The sequence below is a fragment of the Phyllobates terribilis genome, unplaced genomic scaffold, assembly GCF_046119375.1.
Source record: "Phyllobates terribilis strain yellow unplaced genomic scaffold, ASM4611937v1 Scaffold_3__8_contigs__length_932513732, whole genome shotgun sequence".
NCBI classification, from domain to species: domain Eukaryota; kingdom Metazoa; phylum Chordata; class Amphibia; order Anura; family Dendrobatidae; genus Phyllobates; species Phyllobates terribilis.
The window spans coordinates 398,252,133-398,272,274 of NW_027362763.1; the positions used below are offsets into that span (position 1 = coordinate 398,252,133).

The 20,142-nt window shown below is 42.4% G+C and overlaps 1 protein-coding gene across 29 annotated transcripts in view; it reads left to right on the plus strand.

Moving 5' to 3' along the window:
• The window catches only part of RIMS1 (regulating synaptic membrane exocytosis 1), a 469,599-nt gene that overhangs the window by 198,339 nt on the left and 251,118 nt on the right, over positions 1-20,142 (plus strand). For 28 of the 29 annotated variants that reach the window (XM_073675541.1, XM_073675542.1, XM_073675546.1 and 25 more), the window contains 2 exons: positions 5,039-5,149; positions 11,804-11,903. In XM_073675541.1, the coding sequence (XP_073531642.1) occupies positions 5,039-5,149; positions 11,804-11,903 (211 nt within the window). Of the gene's footprint in view, positions 1-5,038; positions 5,150-11,803; positions 11,904-11,928; positions 11,984-20,142 lie in introns of those variants that run through there. The other variant, XM_073675549.1, reaches the window with a different exon arrangement.

Genomic DNA, 20,142 nt, shown 5'->3' on the forward strand with positions numbered 1-20,142 from the left:
CACAGCCGACAAATTCGGCACAAATTATGCCAAAAAAGTGGTGTAAATTACAACAAAAATGTACTCCAGTACAGGGGAGAGGCAAGTGTAATCAAGAAAAATACCATACAAGATCAGCATGAATTCATTAACTTACAAATGGGGATCGTTGCTCTATGTATTGTAGCACTATAAAATTTCGGGCAAGAACCATCCTTATGCACACAATCATTGTCCTTTTTTGCTAAAAAATTGTTTTTTATTAATCCTTAATCAAATCTAGAGGAGAATTTGTTAATCCCTAAATTATGTATTTTTCAATATTATTTGCTTTGTTACTATATTACTACGGTGCAGCACATGCCTCCAAAATGACTGACAGAAGTAAATTTTTTGCTTTGTATGCAATATACAGAATAGAAAAGAAACAATGTCACAATAATTACCGAAATTTACATGAATGAAGCAGAAAATAAACATGGCAAGAAAAGTGTAAAATGAGATGGCGGGAGGTAGTATTTGGAGAATAGACAAAAGCTAGAAAAGTGGAAAATTGAAGGGGGGTGTGGGACGGGAGTTTCATGGAATAAAGTTAAAGCGTAACTCTCGTTTTAATTTTCATTAAATAATAATGCAGAGCAAGCGGTTTTAATAATCTTTAAAATATACTTTATAATTTAAGTCCGAAAGAAAACCTTTTGAACATTCTGTAGAAAATGTCTCCCTATTCTGTTTCTAAAGCAAAACCATATTCAGCTCCCCATACACTGAATACAGCTTTCTAAGTGTGGTGGCAGAGCCTACACAGCGTGCGTGCTCCTGGCTGAATCCCATGCATAGGCTGTGTGCTGTTGTTTCTATACAATGAATGTTTTATCAGCAGGAGATTATTACTGCCAAACTAGGTGCTTTGTGCCTCCTAGTCCAACCACGCCCCCAGCACGATTAGCTGCTTACTGTTACTATACCATATACACAGAAAGCTGTGGTCTGGTTGGGGTTAGCTTTCTGAGCTCTGCTACATTCTACATTGAAAAACTCTGATTGTGTCACAACTGCTGCATCCAGTAAATTAAGTGACACATTGTTGGCATCATGGTCTCTTTCTCTACATTATGCTGCTCTCAGATGAGGTTTGGATTGCTCCAGTTAGTTGTATGATCTGTTATAATTTGAAGGCTGACATTTGTGGCTTATACGGTCAAGATACACTGCTCAAAAATATAAAGGGAACACTCAAATAACACATCCTAGATCTGAATGAATGAAATATTCTCATTGAATACTTTGTTCTGTACAAAGTTGAATGTGCTGACGACAAAATCACACAAAAATCATCAATGGAAATCAAATTTATTAACCAATGGAGGCCTGGATTTGCAGTCACCCCCAAAATTTAAGTGGAAAAACACACTACAGGCTGATCCAACTTTGATGTAATGTCCTTAAAACAAGTCAAAATGAGGCTCAGTATTGTGTGTGGCCTCCATGTGCCTGTATGACCTCCCTACAACGCCTGGGGATGCTCCTGATGAGGTTGTGGATGGTCTCCTGTGGGATCTCCTCCCAGACCTGGACTAAAGCATCCGCCAACTCCTGGACAGTCTGTGGTGCAACGTGACGTTGGTGGATGGAGCGAGACATGATGTCCCAGATGTGCTCAATCGGATTCAGGTCTGGGGAACGGGCGGGCCAGTCCATTGCTTCAATGCCTTCATCTTGCAGGAACTGCTGACACACTCCAGCCACATGAGGTCTGGCATTGTCCTGCATAAGGAGGAACCCAGAGCCAACCGCACCAGCATATGGTCTCACAAGGGGTCTGAGGATCTCATCTCGATACCTAATGGCAGTCAGGCTACCTCTGGCGAGCACATGGAGGGCTGTGCGGCCCTCCAGAGAAATGCCACCCCACACCATTACTGACCCACTGCCAAACCTGTCATGCTGAAGGATGTTGCAGGAAGCAGATCACTTTCCACGGCGTCTCCAGACTCTGTCAAGTCTGTCACATGTGCTCAGTCCTGGTGTTCTGTGGCAAATGCCAAGCATCCTGCACGGTGTTGGGCTGTGAGCACAACCCCCATCTGTGGACGTCGGGCCCTCATACCACTCTCATGGAGTCGGTTTCTAACCGTTTGTGCAGACACATGCACGTTTGTGGCCTGCTGGAGGTCATTTTGCAGGGCTCTAGCAGTGCTCCTCCCGTTCCTCCTTGCACAAAGGCGGACGTAGCGGTCCTGCTGCTGGGTTGTTGCCCTCCACGTCTCCTGGTGTACTGGCCTGTCTCCTGGTAGCGCCTCCAGCCTCTGGACACTGTGCAGACAGACACAGCAAACCTTCTTGCCACAGCTCGCATTGATATGCCATCCTGGAGGAGATCCCACAGGAGACCATCCGCAACCTCATCAGGAGCATGCCCAGGCGTTGTAGGGAGGTCATACAGGCACGTGGAGGCCACACACAATACTGAGCCTCATTTTGACTTGTTTTAAGGACATTACATCAAAGTTGGATCAGCCTGTAGTGTGTTTTTCCACTTTAATTTTGGGGGTGGCTCCAAATCCAGGCCTCCATTGGTTAATAAATTTGATTTCCATTCATGATTTTTGTGTGATTTTGTTGTCAGCACATTCAACTTTGCACAGTACAAAGTTTTCAATGAGAATATTTCATTCATTCAGATCTAGGATGTGTTATTTGAGTGTTCCCTTTATTTTTTTGAGCAGTGTATTTTATAGGGGCAGGAGCAGAATGGTAACTTGCTGCCTCAGTCCACTCATAAGGGGGTCTTTCAGCATGCAGCACTGCTATTAAGATCAATGTAGTGGTGGCTGCAAGATGCAAGCATATTATAATAAAAGGATTGTCTGATGTGAAAAAATCTTTTGATTGTATTTCAACTGTAAAAAATGAGCTTGCTGTAATACTCAGACATTCTGGTTCTGTGTGTGTTTTGACACATGGAGAGTGCATTGAACTAGACACATCCTTTAAAGACTATTGATACTGTTGACGGCTGCGGCCGAGTACAGCACATCCACTGTCACGGGTGTATCAGAAGTGACAGACAGTCGCCCTGCAGTTGGTTGCAGGAGATCTCTACGTTTGGCATTACAGACATCTTCTTAGAGGCTGGCTGTCTCTAGGACACAGCGGCTACCTTCCTCTGGCTAATTAACACCCTGCCTGGGTGTATAAATACCTGCTGTGTTTCAGAGGGAGGTGCCGGCGATATTCATTACTACTTGTGAAGGCTTAGCAAGAGCAGTACTTCGTCCTCTCTGGAGCTTGAGAACGTGTGCGCATTTGTCTGGAGTCGTTTAAAGCTAAGCAATTTCCCCGTTTGTGTACCCTTGTTGTCTATAGTGTTTAGTGGAGATTGACTAGTGCTCATCTCCTCCCTGCCCTAGCCATAGCCATATGCCAGGGAAAGACAGGGCGAGGCACGTGTGCGGCGATTGCTGAAGAGCCAATACAGGGACGTTAGGGGAGACAGGGTGACGCTAGATCAACCTAGGAGGTCTCCACTTCCCCCATTTCCCTAGAGTCTGGGCTCCCTTTCCCTGTTCCCTTTGTGTTGCACTAAGTCTTTCCCACACCTTGCATGACATCTACCCCCTATTCAAATTAATAATGGGCAGATGTGCCGACTGTGGCCACTAGAGAGCAGCACCGTAACTGAGCACTTTCGGCTGCTGCCAGAACCGAGAACAGTTGGTCAGTGGGGTGCCAGGCGTTGCTCCCCCACCGATCAGAGATTGATGACCTATTCTATGGATAGGTCATCATTGTTAAAGTAGTGGACAACCTCTTTAATTTTTAGACCCCATGATGTATAGCTTGCAACTTGCTTCTAATTTTAGGGTTTTACCACATATTAACACAGCTTTATTCCTAGACTGATCTCTCCTTCTACAACTCCATTTTCCTTAGGCCGACACTTCTGAACTCCTGAACTCTGCTCTGACGTCTTTCTCTGTAAAATAATACACATCCTATATGATTCACCCCCCACATCTGACCTCCTTAAAAACTTAGATGCTGTCCTCCCCTTCCACACTTCGGTCTGCCATGTAAATGCATGGAACGCAGTGTACAGATTAGCCGATGGCTCTGTTGACCTGAGCATCACTGTCACACTCTGGTCAGGAGAGCCGCCAGTCTGGGCACTGTGTTCTAATCTCGGTCCGATTTATATGGCCATCTGACACGGCCCTAACACTGAGAGAAGGGAGGAGAAAGCAAGAGAGAACAGACACTGTCAGGAGCAGACTTGTCAGATTCAGCAGGACTTCACAGAAGCAAAGTAAGAATAATGAAAACTTTTTCCAAAGATGCTTTATTTAAAATTTAGGAAGACCATAATCATTACGTGCAAAGGTGTCCATATTCTTTAAAACAGAGCTTCTACTGCTGTGTATAACCCCACCCACACCACTGATTGGAATCTTTCTGTGTACACTGCATAGGCAGAAAGCTTCCAATCAGTGGTGAGGTTATACAGAACTCTTGAATATGGAGGGCTACATGGCAGCAGAATTACTTGTCCTCTGGTGATAATCTTCTGATAAAATTGTAATTTTATCAAAACGACAGTAACTGTAAGTGATCCATCGCTGGAATCAGTGTCTGTGTCTCTACATTATACTGCTCTTAGATTAGGTGGCAAAAACCTGGTGACAGATTCCGTTCAAGAATGTATTCAGAACAGACTTGTTAACCTTTTTAGGTGCTAATAAATGAATTTTCAGAAATTGACATTCACACTGAGCTCTTTTCACTTTTGATGTTGATGTTAGAGCTGAATTGCTTTTCTACTCTGTCCTTTTAGTTATAATCAAATCTGCTGTAGGAATAAAAGAGATTATTATAAATCCTGACTCGGTGACCTGTAATGCTGTCTTTCCCTTGTATAGTAAAATGTTCTCTGCCTTTCTAAATCAACCCACTCCGCATAATATATCCTGCCAAAATTGAGTAGTCATTATATAAAGTGTTGCGATAGAGAAATGAGCAGTAAGCACATCCTCACTTTGTTTTTGATGTTCTCCTCCAGCACCCTGTTACCTGGCAGCCATCGAAGGAGGGTGATCGTTTAATTGGACGTGTTATTTTAAATAAGAGAACAAGTATGCCAAAAGAATCTGGAGCGCTTCTAGGACTGAAAGTAAGTAAGCAGCTTCCCCAGATAACCGTATGCTTGTGACAGTATCATCGCAGTAATGTATCACATAGGTCCGCATTTATTATTCAGTATAAGTTGATTTTCGCAGCTAAAAATTCACAGCTAAAATTTGAGACATTTTACTTCTCACAACAAAGGCAATAACAGGCAAGAAACTGGACATGGACAGGCTGTGAATGATTTATCAAAGGCAAAGGTGAAAAGAGGGTCTGATCACTGGTGTAAATGTACAGCGGGCATAAAAGGAAACGCACCAGGTTTATTAAGAGACGTGCACCTTTTAATACAATTGTCACAGTTCTTGTCAGCTACCTTTTCCTATACAAATGTAATCAGTTCCCTTTTTAATCTACATCACATTTTAGACTGTAAAGAGAATCTGTCAGTCAGATCAACCCCCCCCCCCCTGAAACCATACTTTTGGGCAGGTAGGTCTTTGAAATGTTTATTCATCCACACCTTTACATCTTCTATTTGTTGCTACATTCCTGAGTAATTGCGACTTAAATTCATATGCAATAAAGGCATTCATTGATAGAGCACTTAATTAGAAATGTAGTATAGTTCTTCTGATTCGCTATGTCTCTTACTCCATATGCAGGGTATTGCAGTAGCATAGGTTTCAATGGTTACAACCACTCGTAGTGACAGTTAGTTAGTTGTTAGTGGTCATAACCATGGATACCTAAGTTACTGCAATGCCTGCAGATGGGGTAAGCTAAATAGCGTATCAGAAGAACTATACCACATTTTTAATTGGTAGTATTTGCTAATATTATTATTACACCTACTACATATTGGGATAGGATCTTGGAGATGGGGATACACCTTTAAGGAGCCACTACCTTCCCCGGTTGTTTCCCTTCCTAGCATCGGCCTTCATAGTTTGAGAGCTCACTGTCTGTGTGAGGTCTGATGGCAGGCAAGGAAATCAGACAGTGAGCTATCAATCAAGCTAAAGAGGCTTGTGCTGGATGGGGAAACAACAACAGGAGGCCGAGGCTCGGGAAATGCTCTACCATGCTTAAAGTGTTATATGTTCCATTTACTTATTAGCATTTTAATTCATTACTCTAAATGCAGCAACAGATAGAAGATATAAAGATGCCCGTTCTAGATTAATTCATCAGACTGCTAGGTAGTGAAACATAATTCATTACTCTGGTGAACACCTTTCCACTGAATGTAATGGCAAGGTGCTTTACACCACTGAATTTACTTATTTAGGCAATTTGGAACTACAGATGCATCTCACTAAATTAGAATATCGTCAAAAAGTTATTTCAGTTCTTCAATACAAAAAAGTGAAACTCATATATTATATAGAGTCATTACAAGCAGAGTGATCTATTTCAAGTATTTATTTCTGTTAATATTGATGATTATGGCTTACAGCCAATGAAAACACAAAAGTCATTATCTCAGTAAATTAAAATAATTAACAAAAAAACACCTGCAAAGGCTTCCTAAGCATTTAAAAAGGTCCCTTAGTCTGTTTCAGTAGGCTCCGCAATCATGGGGAAGACTGCTGACTTGACAGATGTCCAGAAGGCAGTCATTGACACACTCCACAAGGTCACAGAGTTCAAATTTTCCTTTGGAAATCAAGGTCCCAAAGTCTGGAGGAAGAGTGGAGAGGCACACAATCCAAGCTGCTTGAGGTCTAGTGTGAAGTTTCCACAATCAGTGATGGTTTGGGGAGCCATGTCATCTGCTGGTGTAGGTCCACTGTGTTTCAGCAACAACAAAGTCAGCGCAGCCATCTACCAGGAAGTTTTAGAGCACTTCATGCTTCACTCTGCTGACAAGCTTTTTGGAGATGGAAATTTCATTCTCCAGCAGGACTTGGCACCTGTCCTCACTGCCAAAAGTACCAATACCTGGTTTACAAACAACAGTATCTTTCTGCTTGATTGGCAGCAAACTTGCCTGACCTTAACCCCATAGAGAATCTATGTGATATTGTCAAGAGGAAGAGGAGAGACACCAGACCCAACAATGCAGACGAGCTGAAGGCTGCTATCAAAGCAACCTGGGCTTCCATAACACCTCAGCAGTGCCACAGGCTGATCGCTTCCATGCCATGCCGACCAAGTATTGAGTGCATTTACTGTACATACATTTCAGTAGGCCAACATTTCGGATTGTAAAAACATTTTTCAAGCTGTTGTTATAAAGTATTCTAATTTACTGAGATAATGACTTTTGTGTTTTCATTGGCTGTAAGCCATAATCATCAACATTAACAGAAATAAACACTTGAAATAGATCACTCTGTTTGTAATGGCTCTATATAATATATGAGTTTCACTTTTTGTATTGAAGAACTGAAATTAACTTTTTGATGATATTCTAATTTAGTGAGATGCACCTGTATGTAGTGAGTGATAGAACAGGGTATATAGTAAAAAAAAAATGTTCATAGTACTCACTTAAACACTTTCGGCTCTGAGTTTGCATGGTCAACTGCTTAGTGACTGAACTATTGTTTCTCCTACATGACACACTTAGGCTATGTGCCCACGATGCGCAATTGAAGCGGAAATTTCCGCTTCATTTCCGCATGTCCTTTTTCCTGGAAAACGCATGCGGAATTTGACATGCGTTTTTCGCACGTAATTCGCGCGTTTTGCACATGCAGAATTGCCTTGCGTTTTCTACTGCATTGTAGATGGCAATTCCGCATGCGTAAACGCACAAATAATTGACATGCTGCGGAATTTTCCGCACATCAAAAAAAAAATTCCGCAGCATGGGCATTACAATTGCGGAATGCCATAGGGGACCATGGCAGAAGGCTAACATGCGTATATAATGCGTTTACGCTGCGGAAATTTCCGCACAAAATACGCATGAAATATGCATCGTGGGCACATACCCTTACAGCTGGCCAAGGCAGATCTAGCTTTTGAGAGATTTCACAAACTGGCATCCTATGACAGTGCCATGGTTAAAATATACATAGCTTTTTAGTACAACCCATATTGCCACTAATGTTTGTCTATGGAGATCCAAAGGCGGTGAAAGTAGAGATATCTGTTGGTGCCCTGATGAAGGGGTGTAGAACACCCGGAAACGCGTAGGCATTTACCAATAAACAATGATATTATTACACGTTCCTGACTTGAGGATCTTTCAGTGGCGCGGACGTATATCTCTACTTTCACCGCCTTTGGATTTATTCTGGTCCTGTGGGACACCCATTGGAGATCCGCTGCAGCTGCTTTTTATACGTTATGGTGGTTGTGTCCTTACACAACCAAACCAGGTGAGCACCACCTTTTTATTATTCATTCCTATGTCTACAGGTGAAACTCTATTGGTCTTTGCGCTCTCTCTCTCTTTGTATTTGTCTATGGAGATGACATGGCTGTGTGCTTCATTTACTTCACGTCTGCAATGGATGTAGATATACCTCAACTCAGTAATTTGGATGGGTACTAACATGTTTTGCCATTTAGTGCAATTATTTAATATAGCAGTAATTTGGTATAGTGTACATACAAACATATATATATAGTACATCCATGAACAGCACATGTATCATGTAAGCTAATTCCTAAAAGGTCTCCTTTTTCTTCTCAAAAGGTAACATGACTAGTAATGTAAAAAAATTTTGCCATCCCATTTCTTAAATTATCTCCCTAAATCTAAATGACTGGTACTTATGTGTGCATTGACAATAAAGTCTCTGTCTGAACTCAACAGGATCCTTTACAACAAGTCTTGCCTCTCGTACATGTTTTGGATATTTTCGGTTATGTTCACATTGAGTTTTCTTAGTTTTTGTAGCAGAAAGTCTTCAAAAACCAAAAGTAGTTAAAAAAACATGAGTTTTGATTGAGAGCTGGAGAGTACCAGCTGAAAATACCTGTGAACAAACCCTAAAGTATCCAAAACTTGTATAAGAGGCAGGACTTATTATAGAAGCCCTTTCTCCCATGCACGCCGGGAGACTTATTTTTAATGCACATATATGCAGCAGTCACAAACACTGACCTTTTAGTTTTGAACTGAACTGTTAATAAAAAAAAGACAACACTATTAAAGGGAATCTGTCAGCAGGTTTTTTCTACCTCTTCTGAGAGCATTAAATGTTGTAGGCAAAGAGAAGCTGAATCCAACAATGTATCACTTAGATTACTGGTGCAGTTGTTCTCTCACAATCAGAGTTTAGAAATTTAGCAATGAAGCAGAGTTGAGAAAGCTAGCCCCGCCCACACCAGGCTCTGTATGTACAAAGTCCATAGACAGTGAGCTGCCTATCACAGAAGGGGGTGTATCAGACCAAGGCTCACACCTAGTCACAGCAATGATGAGCTCCTGGTGTTAAAACAATCATGGTAAGCAAACAAAACCTTGGCGCTTAATAAGAGAGGCATCCTTGAAATCTGTGTTTTAAGCCCTACAGCATACTGTCTTGAGATTACATAGCAAAAACCTGCTGACAGATTCCCTTTAGGAATATTGACACATAATTTCAATAAGGCTATGTGCCCACGTAGCAGATTTGATGCAGAGCGTTTTTGCTTCTCTCTGGCAGAAAAAAATGCATGCAGATTTACATGCGTTTTTTCTGCCAGAGAGAAGCGGTTTTTCGAGCTCTTTTCCAAGCGATTTTGAGCATCACTTGGAAAAGTGCTTGACAAGTTGGTCACACAATATAAATCCATGCAACCGGCATGGATTTATATTGTGTGACCAACTTAGATGCTTTAAATGCTGCATATATAGTAAAAAAAAAAAGAAGAATTAAAAAGTTAAAAATAAAAAAACCCCTGTATATTCACCTCTCCGGCGGCCCCCAGTCTGCTCCCGGCGGCGTCCTCTCTCCTTCGCATCCCGCAGTGTACTAGCAGGACCTGCGGTGACGTCATTTAGTCAGCTGATGGTCACGCGACCATCACCTGACCACCGACGTCAGCTGTCGCGTGATCATCAGTTGACTAAATGACGTCATCGCAGGTCCTGCAAGTACACTGCGGGATGCCAAGGAGAGAGGACGCCGCCGGGAGCAGACGGGGGGCCGCCGGAGAGGTGAATATACAGTTTTTTGTTTTTTTTTAACTTTTTTATTTCTTATTTTCACCGCGTGGTAGCCGGGATGAAGAGGAGTTGTAGTCTCCTCTTCATCCCGGGTGCCACACGCACCGCGATTACGCTGCAAATTTGCGGCCATTGAATTTAATTGAAATGCAGCAAATCCACATATACCTGCGGGTTTGCTGCGTTTCAATGTTCCTCAATGGCCGCGAATTTGCAGCGTAATCATAGTAGAAATGGTCATGCTGCGTTTTGCAACGCAATGCGAATTCGGCACGCTAATTAGCGCATCATGTGCACAGCACATCCGAATTCACATTGCTTTGCATGGCAGACGATTTTACAAGCGTTTTCTGCAAAAACGCTACAAAAACGCTACGTGGGCACTAAAGAAGGTATTTAATGACTGCATTTTAAGTTTGGTTAAATTAATCAATAGTACACTTGAAAATAAGAAACTTTGTAATATATCTTATCAGCGAAATCTGCTTCTTTCGACTCCTGGACTGATCTTTCACTCTCAATTCATGAATAAAATCTGTAAAATCTGAATTCAGTGAAAGAGATTTTCCCATTACTGGTTTTAAAATTCTATTGAGAGGGAAGGGGAAAGAGGGAAGAACTGGAGGTTGAGATAGACATTTTGCTGCAGGTTCTCCTAAAACGATAGTTAAAATTATTCATAGAACTTTATAAGCACCAACTGTCATCTCCTATATCATTAATGGGAAAACCTGCATTAATTGAAGACGGATTTTACCTGTGAATTGAAAATTTTGAGAATGACTGATCCTTCAGGAGGAAAAAGTGTTATTTCTGTAATAAGATATATTAAAATGTTTCTTCTTTTCACGTGTACTATTGCTTTATGGAACTTAAAATGATGGTTAACCTATAAATATGTGTAACGATATATAAATATATAACATAACATATCATACACAATTTATGAAATAAGTATAAATCTGTTGCCCAGTTTTGATTTTTTTTATAGTCCCATAGACACAACAGAAAATACTCGTTGTTTGAACATGATTAATGTACAATAAAACACTAATATATCTCTGTATCAAAGAGACTGATGGAAATAAAGAAGAGTGGAAACAATAATAGAAAAAGAAGAAAAAGGTGTGTGGTATAGGAAAAAGGGGGAATGGATTAAAGTGAACTACACAGCAGAGTTTCCCTTGACGTCAGTCTCGCAGTCATTTCCATCCCATCCTTATGATATTATTACGCCATTTAATACAATTGATAAATGTAGGATTAGAAGATGTTTCTAGTGTGCTCCTGAGCAGATGAAGAAGTGTGGTATGGGACGATAAGTAAAGGCAAGCCCCAGGGAAAAGGCAGAAATTGTCTTTTCTGAGATTCATGAATACTGGACTTACAACTCCTGGATAACTAGACAATTCCAATCAAATAACTGTTTTTTTTCATCTAGGACAACCAATTTATCCATTATTGGTGCAGGTTCTACCAAGTAGAATAACTATTATAGCAAATGAAACTTTTGTGCACACTGTATTCAGGAATGACATTTTATTGACATATTTTCCCTAATTGTAAGTACTGTTTGACTTTTATACTTAGGTCGTTGGTGGAAAAATGACAGAAGCAGGACGTCTTGGTGCCTTCATCACCAAAGTAAAGAAGGGAAGCCTGGCGGATGTTGTAGGTCATTTAAGAGCAGGTATGCTGTAGGCTTACGTATGCCTTCATCACCAAAGTAAAGAAGGGAAGCCTGGCGGATGTTGTAGGTCATTTAAGAGCACCTATGCTGTAGGCTTACGTATACCCTTGGAGTGAATTGTCTTTGTTCGGATTACCATAAGATCCTTATTGTTCACATTTATAATATCATTTCTATCTTCTGTCAGGGGTCTTGAATGTGTGTACAGTATATTAATATTAACATGCTCCTTTGTCCTACACAATTATTTCAGAGGTGCAATGTTTTACTTATATTTTTGCAGCTTCCTTTATCTTTCTTTAGTTTTCTGAATATCCTTAGGTTAGGATCAATGTTTGCAGAGAAGAGCAAAAAGGGATTTAACATACATCTAATTAAAGCAGACCTTTCATCTTTATAGATCTTTAATGAACACCTTAATGATTGTCTATACAGAGGCTTCGATCTGAGATGCTATTTTTTCCTGTTGCTCTGAATAGCTTCTTCATCAGGCAATGTGAATGCAACATTGTGGAAATATGGAAATATTCTAAGGGAGAATGCTGAGCCACAATCATAAACGGTGTATATGTGTTTGTATATGTGTGTATATATCTATGTATACTGTGTGTGTGCAATATATATATATATATATATAAATATATATATGTAACATACCTGGCGGCGTCCTTGCATGGTGGTCCATCTCCCACTGTGCAAGAGGGCGCACTTGATCTCCTGTCCAGAATGTCTCTCTGGCTTCCCTCCATGCTGTCTGTTTGTGTCTGTTTCTGCTGCTTAAGGGCGGCGCCCGATCACTTCCTGCTTTTTGTACCTGCTGTGGGTCACACCCCTTGTGCGTCCTCAGCCTATTGCTGTCTGTCACTTGGTATATAGCTCAGCAGCTGCCTTCTATCCCCGCCTGAGCATAGTGTTTCCTTCAGTGTGTGCTTGCACTCTGAAGGTGCCAGGTCCCGTCTCTTTTCTCCTGCTTTTTGTATCAGTTCCCGTGTCTGAACTGAGTCCTGTATGTCTCCTGCTTTGCGGTATCAGCTCCCGTGTCTGAACTGTGTCCTGTATGTCTCCTGCTTTGCGTTATCAGTTCCCGTGTCTGAACTGAGTCCTGTATGTCTCCTGCTTTGCGGTATCAGCTCCCGTGTCTGAACTGTGTCCTGTATGTCTCCTGCTTTGCGGTATCAGCTCCCGTGTCTGAACTGTGTCCTGTATGTCTCCTGCTTTGCGGTTTCAGCTCCCGTGTCTGAACTGAGTCCTGTATGTCTCCTGCTTTGCGGTATCAGCTCCCGTGTCTGAACTGTGTCCTTTTTGTGTTCTCTGGTCTGTCCTGTCTGAACACGCTCCTTGCCTGTTCGTTCCGCCTTCTAGTGGCCGATTTCCTAGACCCGCTCCTGCGTCTGGTCTGTCCTGTCTGAACACGCTCCTTGCCTGTTCGTTCCGCCTCTCTGGGGGCCGTATTCCCAGACCCGCTCCTGTATCCCTCTGCAGTGTCGGTCTCCTCCGTACACTCAGTTCCAGTCTGAACTCTCTCCTGTCCTTTACCTGTTTTGCCTCTATGTCCGTTCCCTTCCTTTTTCTGCAGAGTCTGAACTCGTACCTAACTCCTGCTTGTTGTCTCTGCAAGTACTGTGTGAGTATCTGGCTCTGTCTTTCCCTTCCTGTCTGTTCCGTGTGAACAGAGCCCTGTCCTCCCTGCTCAGCCTTGTCTGCACTCTAGCTGTGCTTGCCTGTAACCCTCTGCCTGTATTGTTCCTGAGTCCCGGTGTGTACTGGGTCCTTTCCCGCCTGTGTTCCTACCTGCTAGTGCCTCCCTGTCTGCACTCTAGCTGTGCTTGCCTTTACCCCCCTGCCTGCATACCCGCCTGCCTGCATACCAGTCGTGCCTGCCTATACCCACCAGTCTGTGTGCCAGCCTACCAGCCTGTTCCTGTATTCCCCTGTGTGGGTCAACAGCCGTGTCCGGGGTCTGTCCTGGAGTAGCACCTGGTCCCTCTGCTCGGTTCCTCCTTGGTGCACTGGCGTCGTATGCCGTCGTGCGACCCTGGTCGGATCGGGTGAATACTTAGTCACGCCCCTCCAGGCATTCACTCTCCGGCACGGTCCAGTGGAATCACTACAATCACACGCACACGCCGCTTAGCCCGGGCGTGTGCATAACTATATATATATATATATATATAGTGTACATATATATATATACAGTGTGTATATATATATACACACTGTGTATATATATATATATATATATATATATATATATATATATATATATATATATATATATATATATATATATACAGTACAGACCAAAGGTTTGGACACACCTTCTCATTTAAAGATTTTTCTGTATTTTCATGACTATGAAAATTGTACATTCACACTGAAGGCATCAAAACTATGAATTAACACATGTGGAATTATATACTTAACAAAAAAGTATGAAATAACTGAAAATATGTCTTATATTCTAGGTTCTTCAAAGTAGCCACCTTTTGCTTTGAAGACTGCTTTGCACTCTCTTGGCATTCTCTTGATGAGCTTCAAGAGGTAGTCACCGGAAATGGTTTTCACTTCACAGATGTGCCCTGTCAGGTTTAATAAGTGGGATTTCTTGCCTTATAAATGGGGTTGGGACCATCAGTTGTGTTGTGCAGAAGTCAGGTGGATACACAGCTGATAGTCCTACTGAATAGACTGTTAGAATTTGTATTATGGCAAGAAAAAAGCAGCTAAGTAAAGAAAAACGAGTGGCCATCATTACTTTAAGAAATGAAGGTCAGTCAGTCCGAAAAATTGGGAAAACTTTGAAAGTATCCCCAAGTGCAGTTGCAAAAACCATCAAGCGCTATAAAGAAACTGGCTCACATGAGGACCGCCCCAGGAAAGGAAGACCAAGAGTCAACTCTGCTTCTGAGGATAAGTTTATCCGAGTCACCAGCCTCAGAAATCGCAGGTTAACAGCAGCTCAGATTAGAGACCAGGTCAATGCCACACAGAGTTCTAGCAGTAGACACATCTCTTCAACAACTGTTAAGAGGAGACTTTGTGCAGCAGGCCTTCATGGTAAAATAGCTGCTAGGAAACCACTGCCAAGGACAGGCAATAAGCAGAAGAGACTTATTTGGGCTAAAGAACACAAGAAATGGACATTAGACCAGTGGAAATCTGTGCTTTGGTCTGATGAGTCCAAATTTGAGATCTTTGGTTCCAACCACCGTGTCTTTGTGCGACGCAAAAAAGGTGAACAGATGAACTCTGCATGCCTGGTTCCCACCGTGAAGCATGGAGGAGGAGGTGTGATGGTGTGGGGGTGCTTTGCTGGTGACACTGTTGGGGATTTATTCAAAATTGAAGGCATACTGAACCAGCATGGCTACCACAGCATCTTGCAGCGGCATGCTATTCCATCCGGTTTGCGTTTAGTTGGACCATCATTCATTTTTCAACAGGACAATGACCCCAAACACACCTCCAGGCTGTGTAAGGGCTATTTGACCAAGAAGGAGAGTGATGGGGTGCTACGCCAAATGACCTGTCCTCCACAGTCACCAGACCAGAACCCAATCGAGATGGTTTGGGGTGAGCTGGACCGCAGAGTGAAGGCGAAAGGGCCAACAAGTGCTAAGCATCTCTGGGAACTCCTTCAAGATTGTTGGAAGACCATTTCTGGTGACTACCTCTTGAAGCTCATCAAGAGAATGTCAAGAGTGTGCAAAGCAGTCATCAAAGCAAAAGGTGGCTACTTTGAAGAACCTAGAATATAAGACATATTTTCAGTTGTTTCACACTTTTTGGTTAAGTATATAATTGCACATGTGTTGATTCATAGTTTTGATGCCTTCAGTGTGAATGTACAATTTTCAAAGTCATGAAAATACAGAAATATCTTTAAATGAGAAGGTGTGTCCAAACTTTTGGTCTGTACTGTATATATATATATATATATATGATACATGTCTGTGTTCGTGTATATAAACATGTATATAAATGAACATGCCTATATATATATATATATATATATATATATATATATATATATATATATATATATATATATATACTTGTAATTGAAGTAGTGTCATCCTCTTCCATCTCTTTATTTAATTGCGAATTGTAGATGATGGTACAATAATTGGTGTTCCCATGGGGCATTAGATTGCTCAAAAATAAATAAATATCAATAGGTAACAAATTAGTCTTGCTTGCTGCTGGTGCCGTGGTTAATCTTGCTAAGTAAAGGGTTTTGTTTGCTGGGTCAGCACTTGCTTTGTGTTGTATCTCTTCTAGGATGTGGTCAACTATAAAGAACATTTGCTTTCTAAACCTTAAGCTAGCTCGCACTATGAGCGTCTAGTCCTTCCAACACACTAATAATCTGTTAATAAAAAAAGAAAAAACTATAAATAAGATTTTTATGATGAAATACAAATTTAACACAATCTATCTTTTTTAGGCTTCAACTTCTGTTCCTGAGTGGACCGAGCTCATTGTTCCTTGTCCAGAGCAATCCACCCCCAACTGTTTATATGGTTGTGTTGCTTTCTGACAGATAATGTCATCCATACCTTAACCTCTGCAATCTGTTACTCCCTGACTGAAAAATCACTGTTTTAATTCATATGTGAATGATGCCTAAGTGCTCGGGAAGGAGCACTTACCCATACTTTGCCTCTTTGGCTCTGTTCCCCATCAATGCCCCCCATCTCCTGCTTGAGTGACAGCACACTAGTTGTGCAGTCAAGCCAGTGAGCTTATATATGAATGAAAATGAGGATTTTTCAGTCACTGAGCAACAGATCTCATCAGTAAGGCTGCGTGCCAACTATGCGTTTTTCAAGCATTTCTGCCGCGGAATTCCCGCAGCAAAAACGCTTAAAAACCGCTTGGTAATACATGCCCCATGGTCCCCAATGATAATCCGCATGTGCTGTCCATTAATTTTGCAGACACGCAGCGTAATCGCCGCCATTGACTTGCATTGGACCGCGTGACATCTGCATCACTGCATCTGCACATGCGGATATCACACGGTTCAATGTGCAGATGGTACCCAGGTCTGGAGGAGAGGAGACTCTCATCCAGACCCGGGTACCATAGTACCTGTAAAAAACAGAATTTAAAATAAAAAATAAAGATTATACTTACCTTCCAATGTCCCCCCGGCCTCCTCAGCGATGCGTGCGATGTGTTGGGCGGCTCGCGGTGGTGTGAGGACCTGACATGACGTCATAGAGTCATGTGACAGGTCACGCGACCGCTGATGTCGACGGTCGCATGACCTGTCACATGACTCAATGACGTCATCGCAGGTCCTTCACACCACCGCGAGACACCGGGGAGACCGAACGGAGCGGAGAAGAAGACCGCGGGCCATCGGAAGGTAAGTATAATCTTTATTTTTTATTTTTTAACATTTTTATTCTTTTTTTTAAACTATTACTTGGGCACACTATATAAATCCATGCCGGTTGCATGGATTTATATAGTGTTACCAAGTTGTCAAACACTTTTCCAAGTGATACTAAAATTACTTGGAAAAGCGCTTGATAACCCGCATGCCGAAATGCATGAAAAAATGCCTGACAAACGCTTCTACCTGGCGGGAAAAATGCATATAAAATCCGCATGCGTTTTTCCTGCCAGGGAGAAGCGGAAAAAATATGCAGCATTTCTGCATCGTGGGCACATAGCCTAAAGGTATGTATGACATTATTCTTCAGAGGGCAACTCAACCATATAAACAGTTTGGAAGGTGTGGGGGAGGGAAGGGTGGATTGTCCTGACAGGTTCCCTTTAAGTGATAACATTTTGCCTCAATGTATAAGTCAATTAGTAACAATTAAAAGGATAGGTCATAAATGGTCAATCTGTTTGGATGTCTAGTGCCAACCTATGATAATTAATTAATAATTATTGGGCTGAGGCACTAAAGCGCCACTGCTTTTGTATCATGTGTCATCCTCGCATGTGGCGCACGTGGTTCGTGGAACCACTATGCTACAGGGCCGTTCTGCCTAGGAAGGGCCGTAGCTGAGTGGCTACCAGATGTTCACTGAAGCTCCTGATGGTGGAGACAGACTGGGCTGCAGGTAGCCGCTAGGTACCACTCCCTGGCTGACCTTGGTAATGCAGCTGCCGATCCCAAGTGGTCGGGTTTGCTGAACAGGGAGACATGACCGGAGACACTGCTGAGCAGGATACGGAGACAGACGGACTGTACGGACAGCTTGGATCTATAAGATAGGTTTTTGTTCACACACGCAGTAATCAGGAAACAGTTCTGGAGCTGGTCGCACTGGGACCAGGGATTCGGTTATAGGTACCTTCGACGCGGTTTCAGAATTAGGATACCGCCGAAGCGGTCACAGGACCATGGACAAACTATACTAGACTAATGGGAACACAGGATACGGGAATAACTTTAACAGACTAAGGATGGGGGACCTTTTAACATACAGTTGTACATACCAAAACTACTAAGACTAAACTATAGGGATTGCTCAGGCACCTCCCAATCGGGGAGAGTGCCTTTTATACAAGATGCCTCCCAGCTATTGACTGGGAGACATCTTGCAGTTATTCACTTTAAGCAAATGCCTCCTAGCTGTTAGCTGGGGGCATTTACCATATGCGCGCTCTGCCCCATTAAAAGCAGGGGATTATGTGCATGTGCGCACTAGGTGCACCGCCGGGAGACAGTGCAGTGTGCACTGAGGAAGGAGGAAGAGAAGCTCGGGGGATGCTGCTGCGGCTGGAGCGGTGAGCACGTTGGCGTCCCTGCATGGAGGGAGGAGGGGAACCATGCGGGGGGGTGGCCACAGACGCAACATCATGCAACTGACTGCTGTTGAGTTTGGCTTAGCTGCAATACCAGCCACTGCTACATGTACAGAATCACCTCTGGATTATGTACAATAATACACCATCCTTTGAATTCTACAAATTCATGGTGTTTCTAAGGGTTGGACACCCATTGATTGACCATCAGTTTATATCCCTTTAAAATGTTGAGTGATCTTTTTGATCTTTGGCTAGTCTCATCCTCTATTATTGATTAACAGCTTTCTGTGTATGCTATGCATAGGCAGAAAGTTGCCAGTCAGCAGTGTGGCGGTAGCTGGAGCTCATGAATAGCAAGGACTACACAGCTCGAGCTCATCATTCAGAGGACTAGCAGAGCTGCAGCAAGTAAAACAATGTTTTATCAAAACTATAGCAGGAAACCCGTAAGGGAACCAGGGCCTCGGTCACTCTTATAACTGCTCTCAGATGTGGCAGCATAAACCTGGTGACACACGTGTGTTAAATAATCACCTACGTATGTATCAATTTTTAACTGAATGATCGGTGCACCACAAACATTTGCTTCAACAATGTCACCGTAGCTAGCGCCTTCAATGTTTTTGGTGGCTGCCTCTAGCACATGCGCAACCCTGCTGGTGTGCACTCCCGCTGGGGCACAGGCGCAGCTTCCCAATACAGTTGTTACGGTATAAGACACGCCCTATCTGGTGGTTATCTACCCTACAATTGGTTGACTCTTTTGCATCTGCACCAATAGCACATGGAGTTACATAGAAACTGAAGAGGTCGGCATTAACAAACCCAGTTAGTATCCAGAGCTTGAATTAGTGGTACCTATACTGGGGAAACAAAACAAAAACTACCAATGAGGATGAATCTGCACCAGGACATTGTCAGGAATGAGTTGGACACGCCAGTGAGGAAACATTTCTGGGACCCGGGAAACAGTGTGACAGATTTAATGCTGAATGCTCAACAACAGGGAAATGAAAATCTGGGATTTCTAGCTCATAAGGATGTTCAGGTCTTAGACAAAAAGTCTCAATCTGACACCTGGATTTGTGACTCACTACATGGACAGACTTCTCACCTCCACCAGACTGACCCCAGATCCCTAAGTCTTCACCCTTCCTACCTCCCAATTTGTTCCCAAAACCTCAGTTTTATCACTCTTGCTTTTGTCTACACTGTGTGCAGAATTATTAGGCAAGTTGTATTTTAGAGGATTATTTTTATTATTGATCAACAACTATGTTCTCAATCAACCCAAAAGACCCATAAATATCTAATCTTAATATTTTTGGAAGTTGGAGTGGTTTTTTTTTTTTAGATTTGGCTATCTTAGGAGGATATCTGTTTGTGCAAGTAACTATTACTGTGCAGAATTATTAGGCAACTTGATAAAAAACAAATATAATCCGATCTCACTTGTTTATTTTCA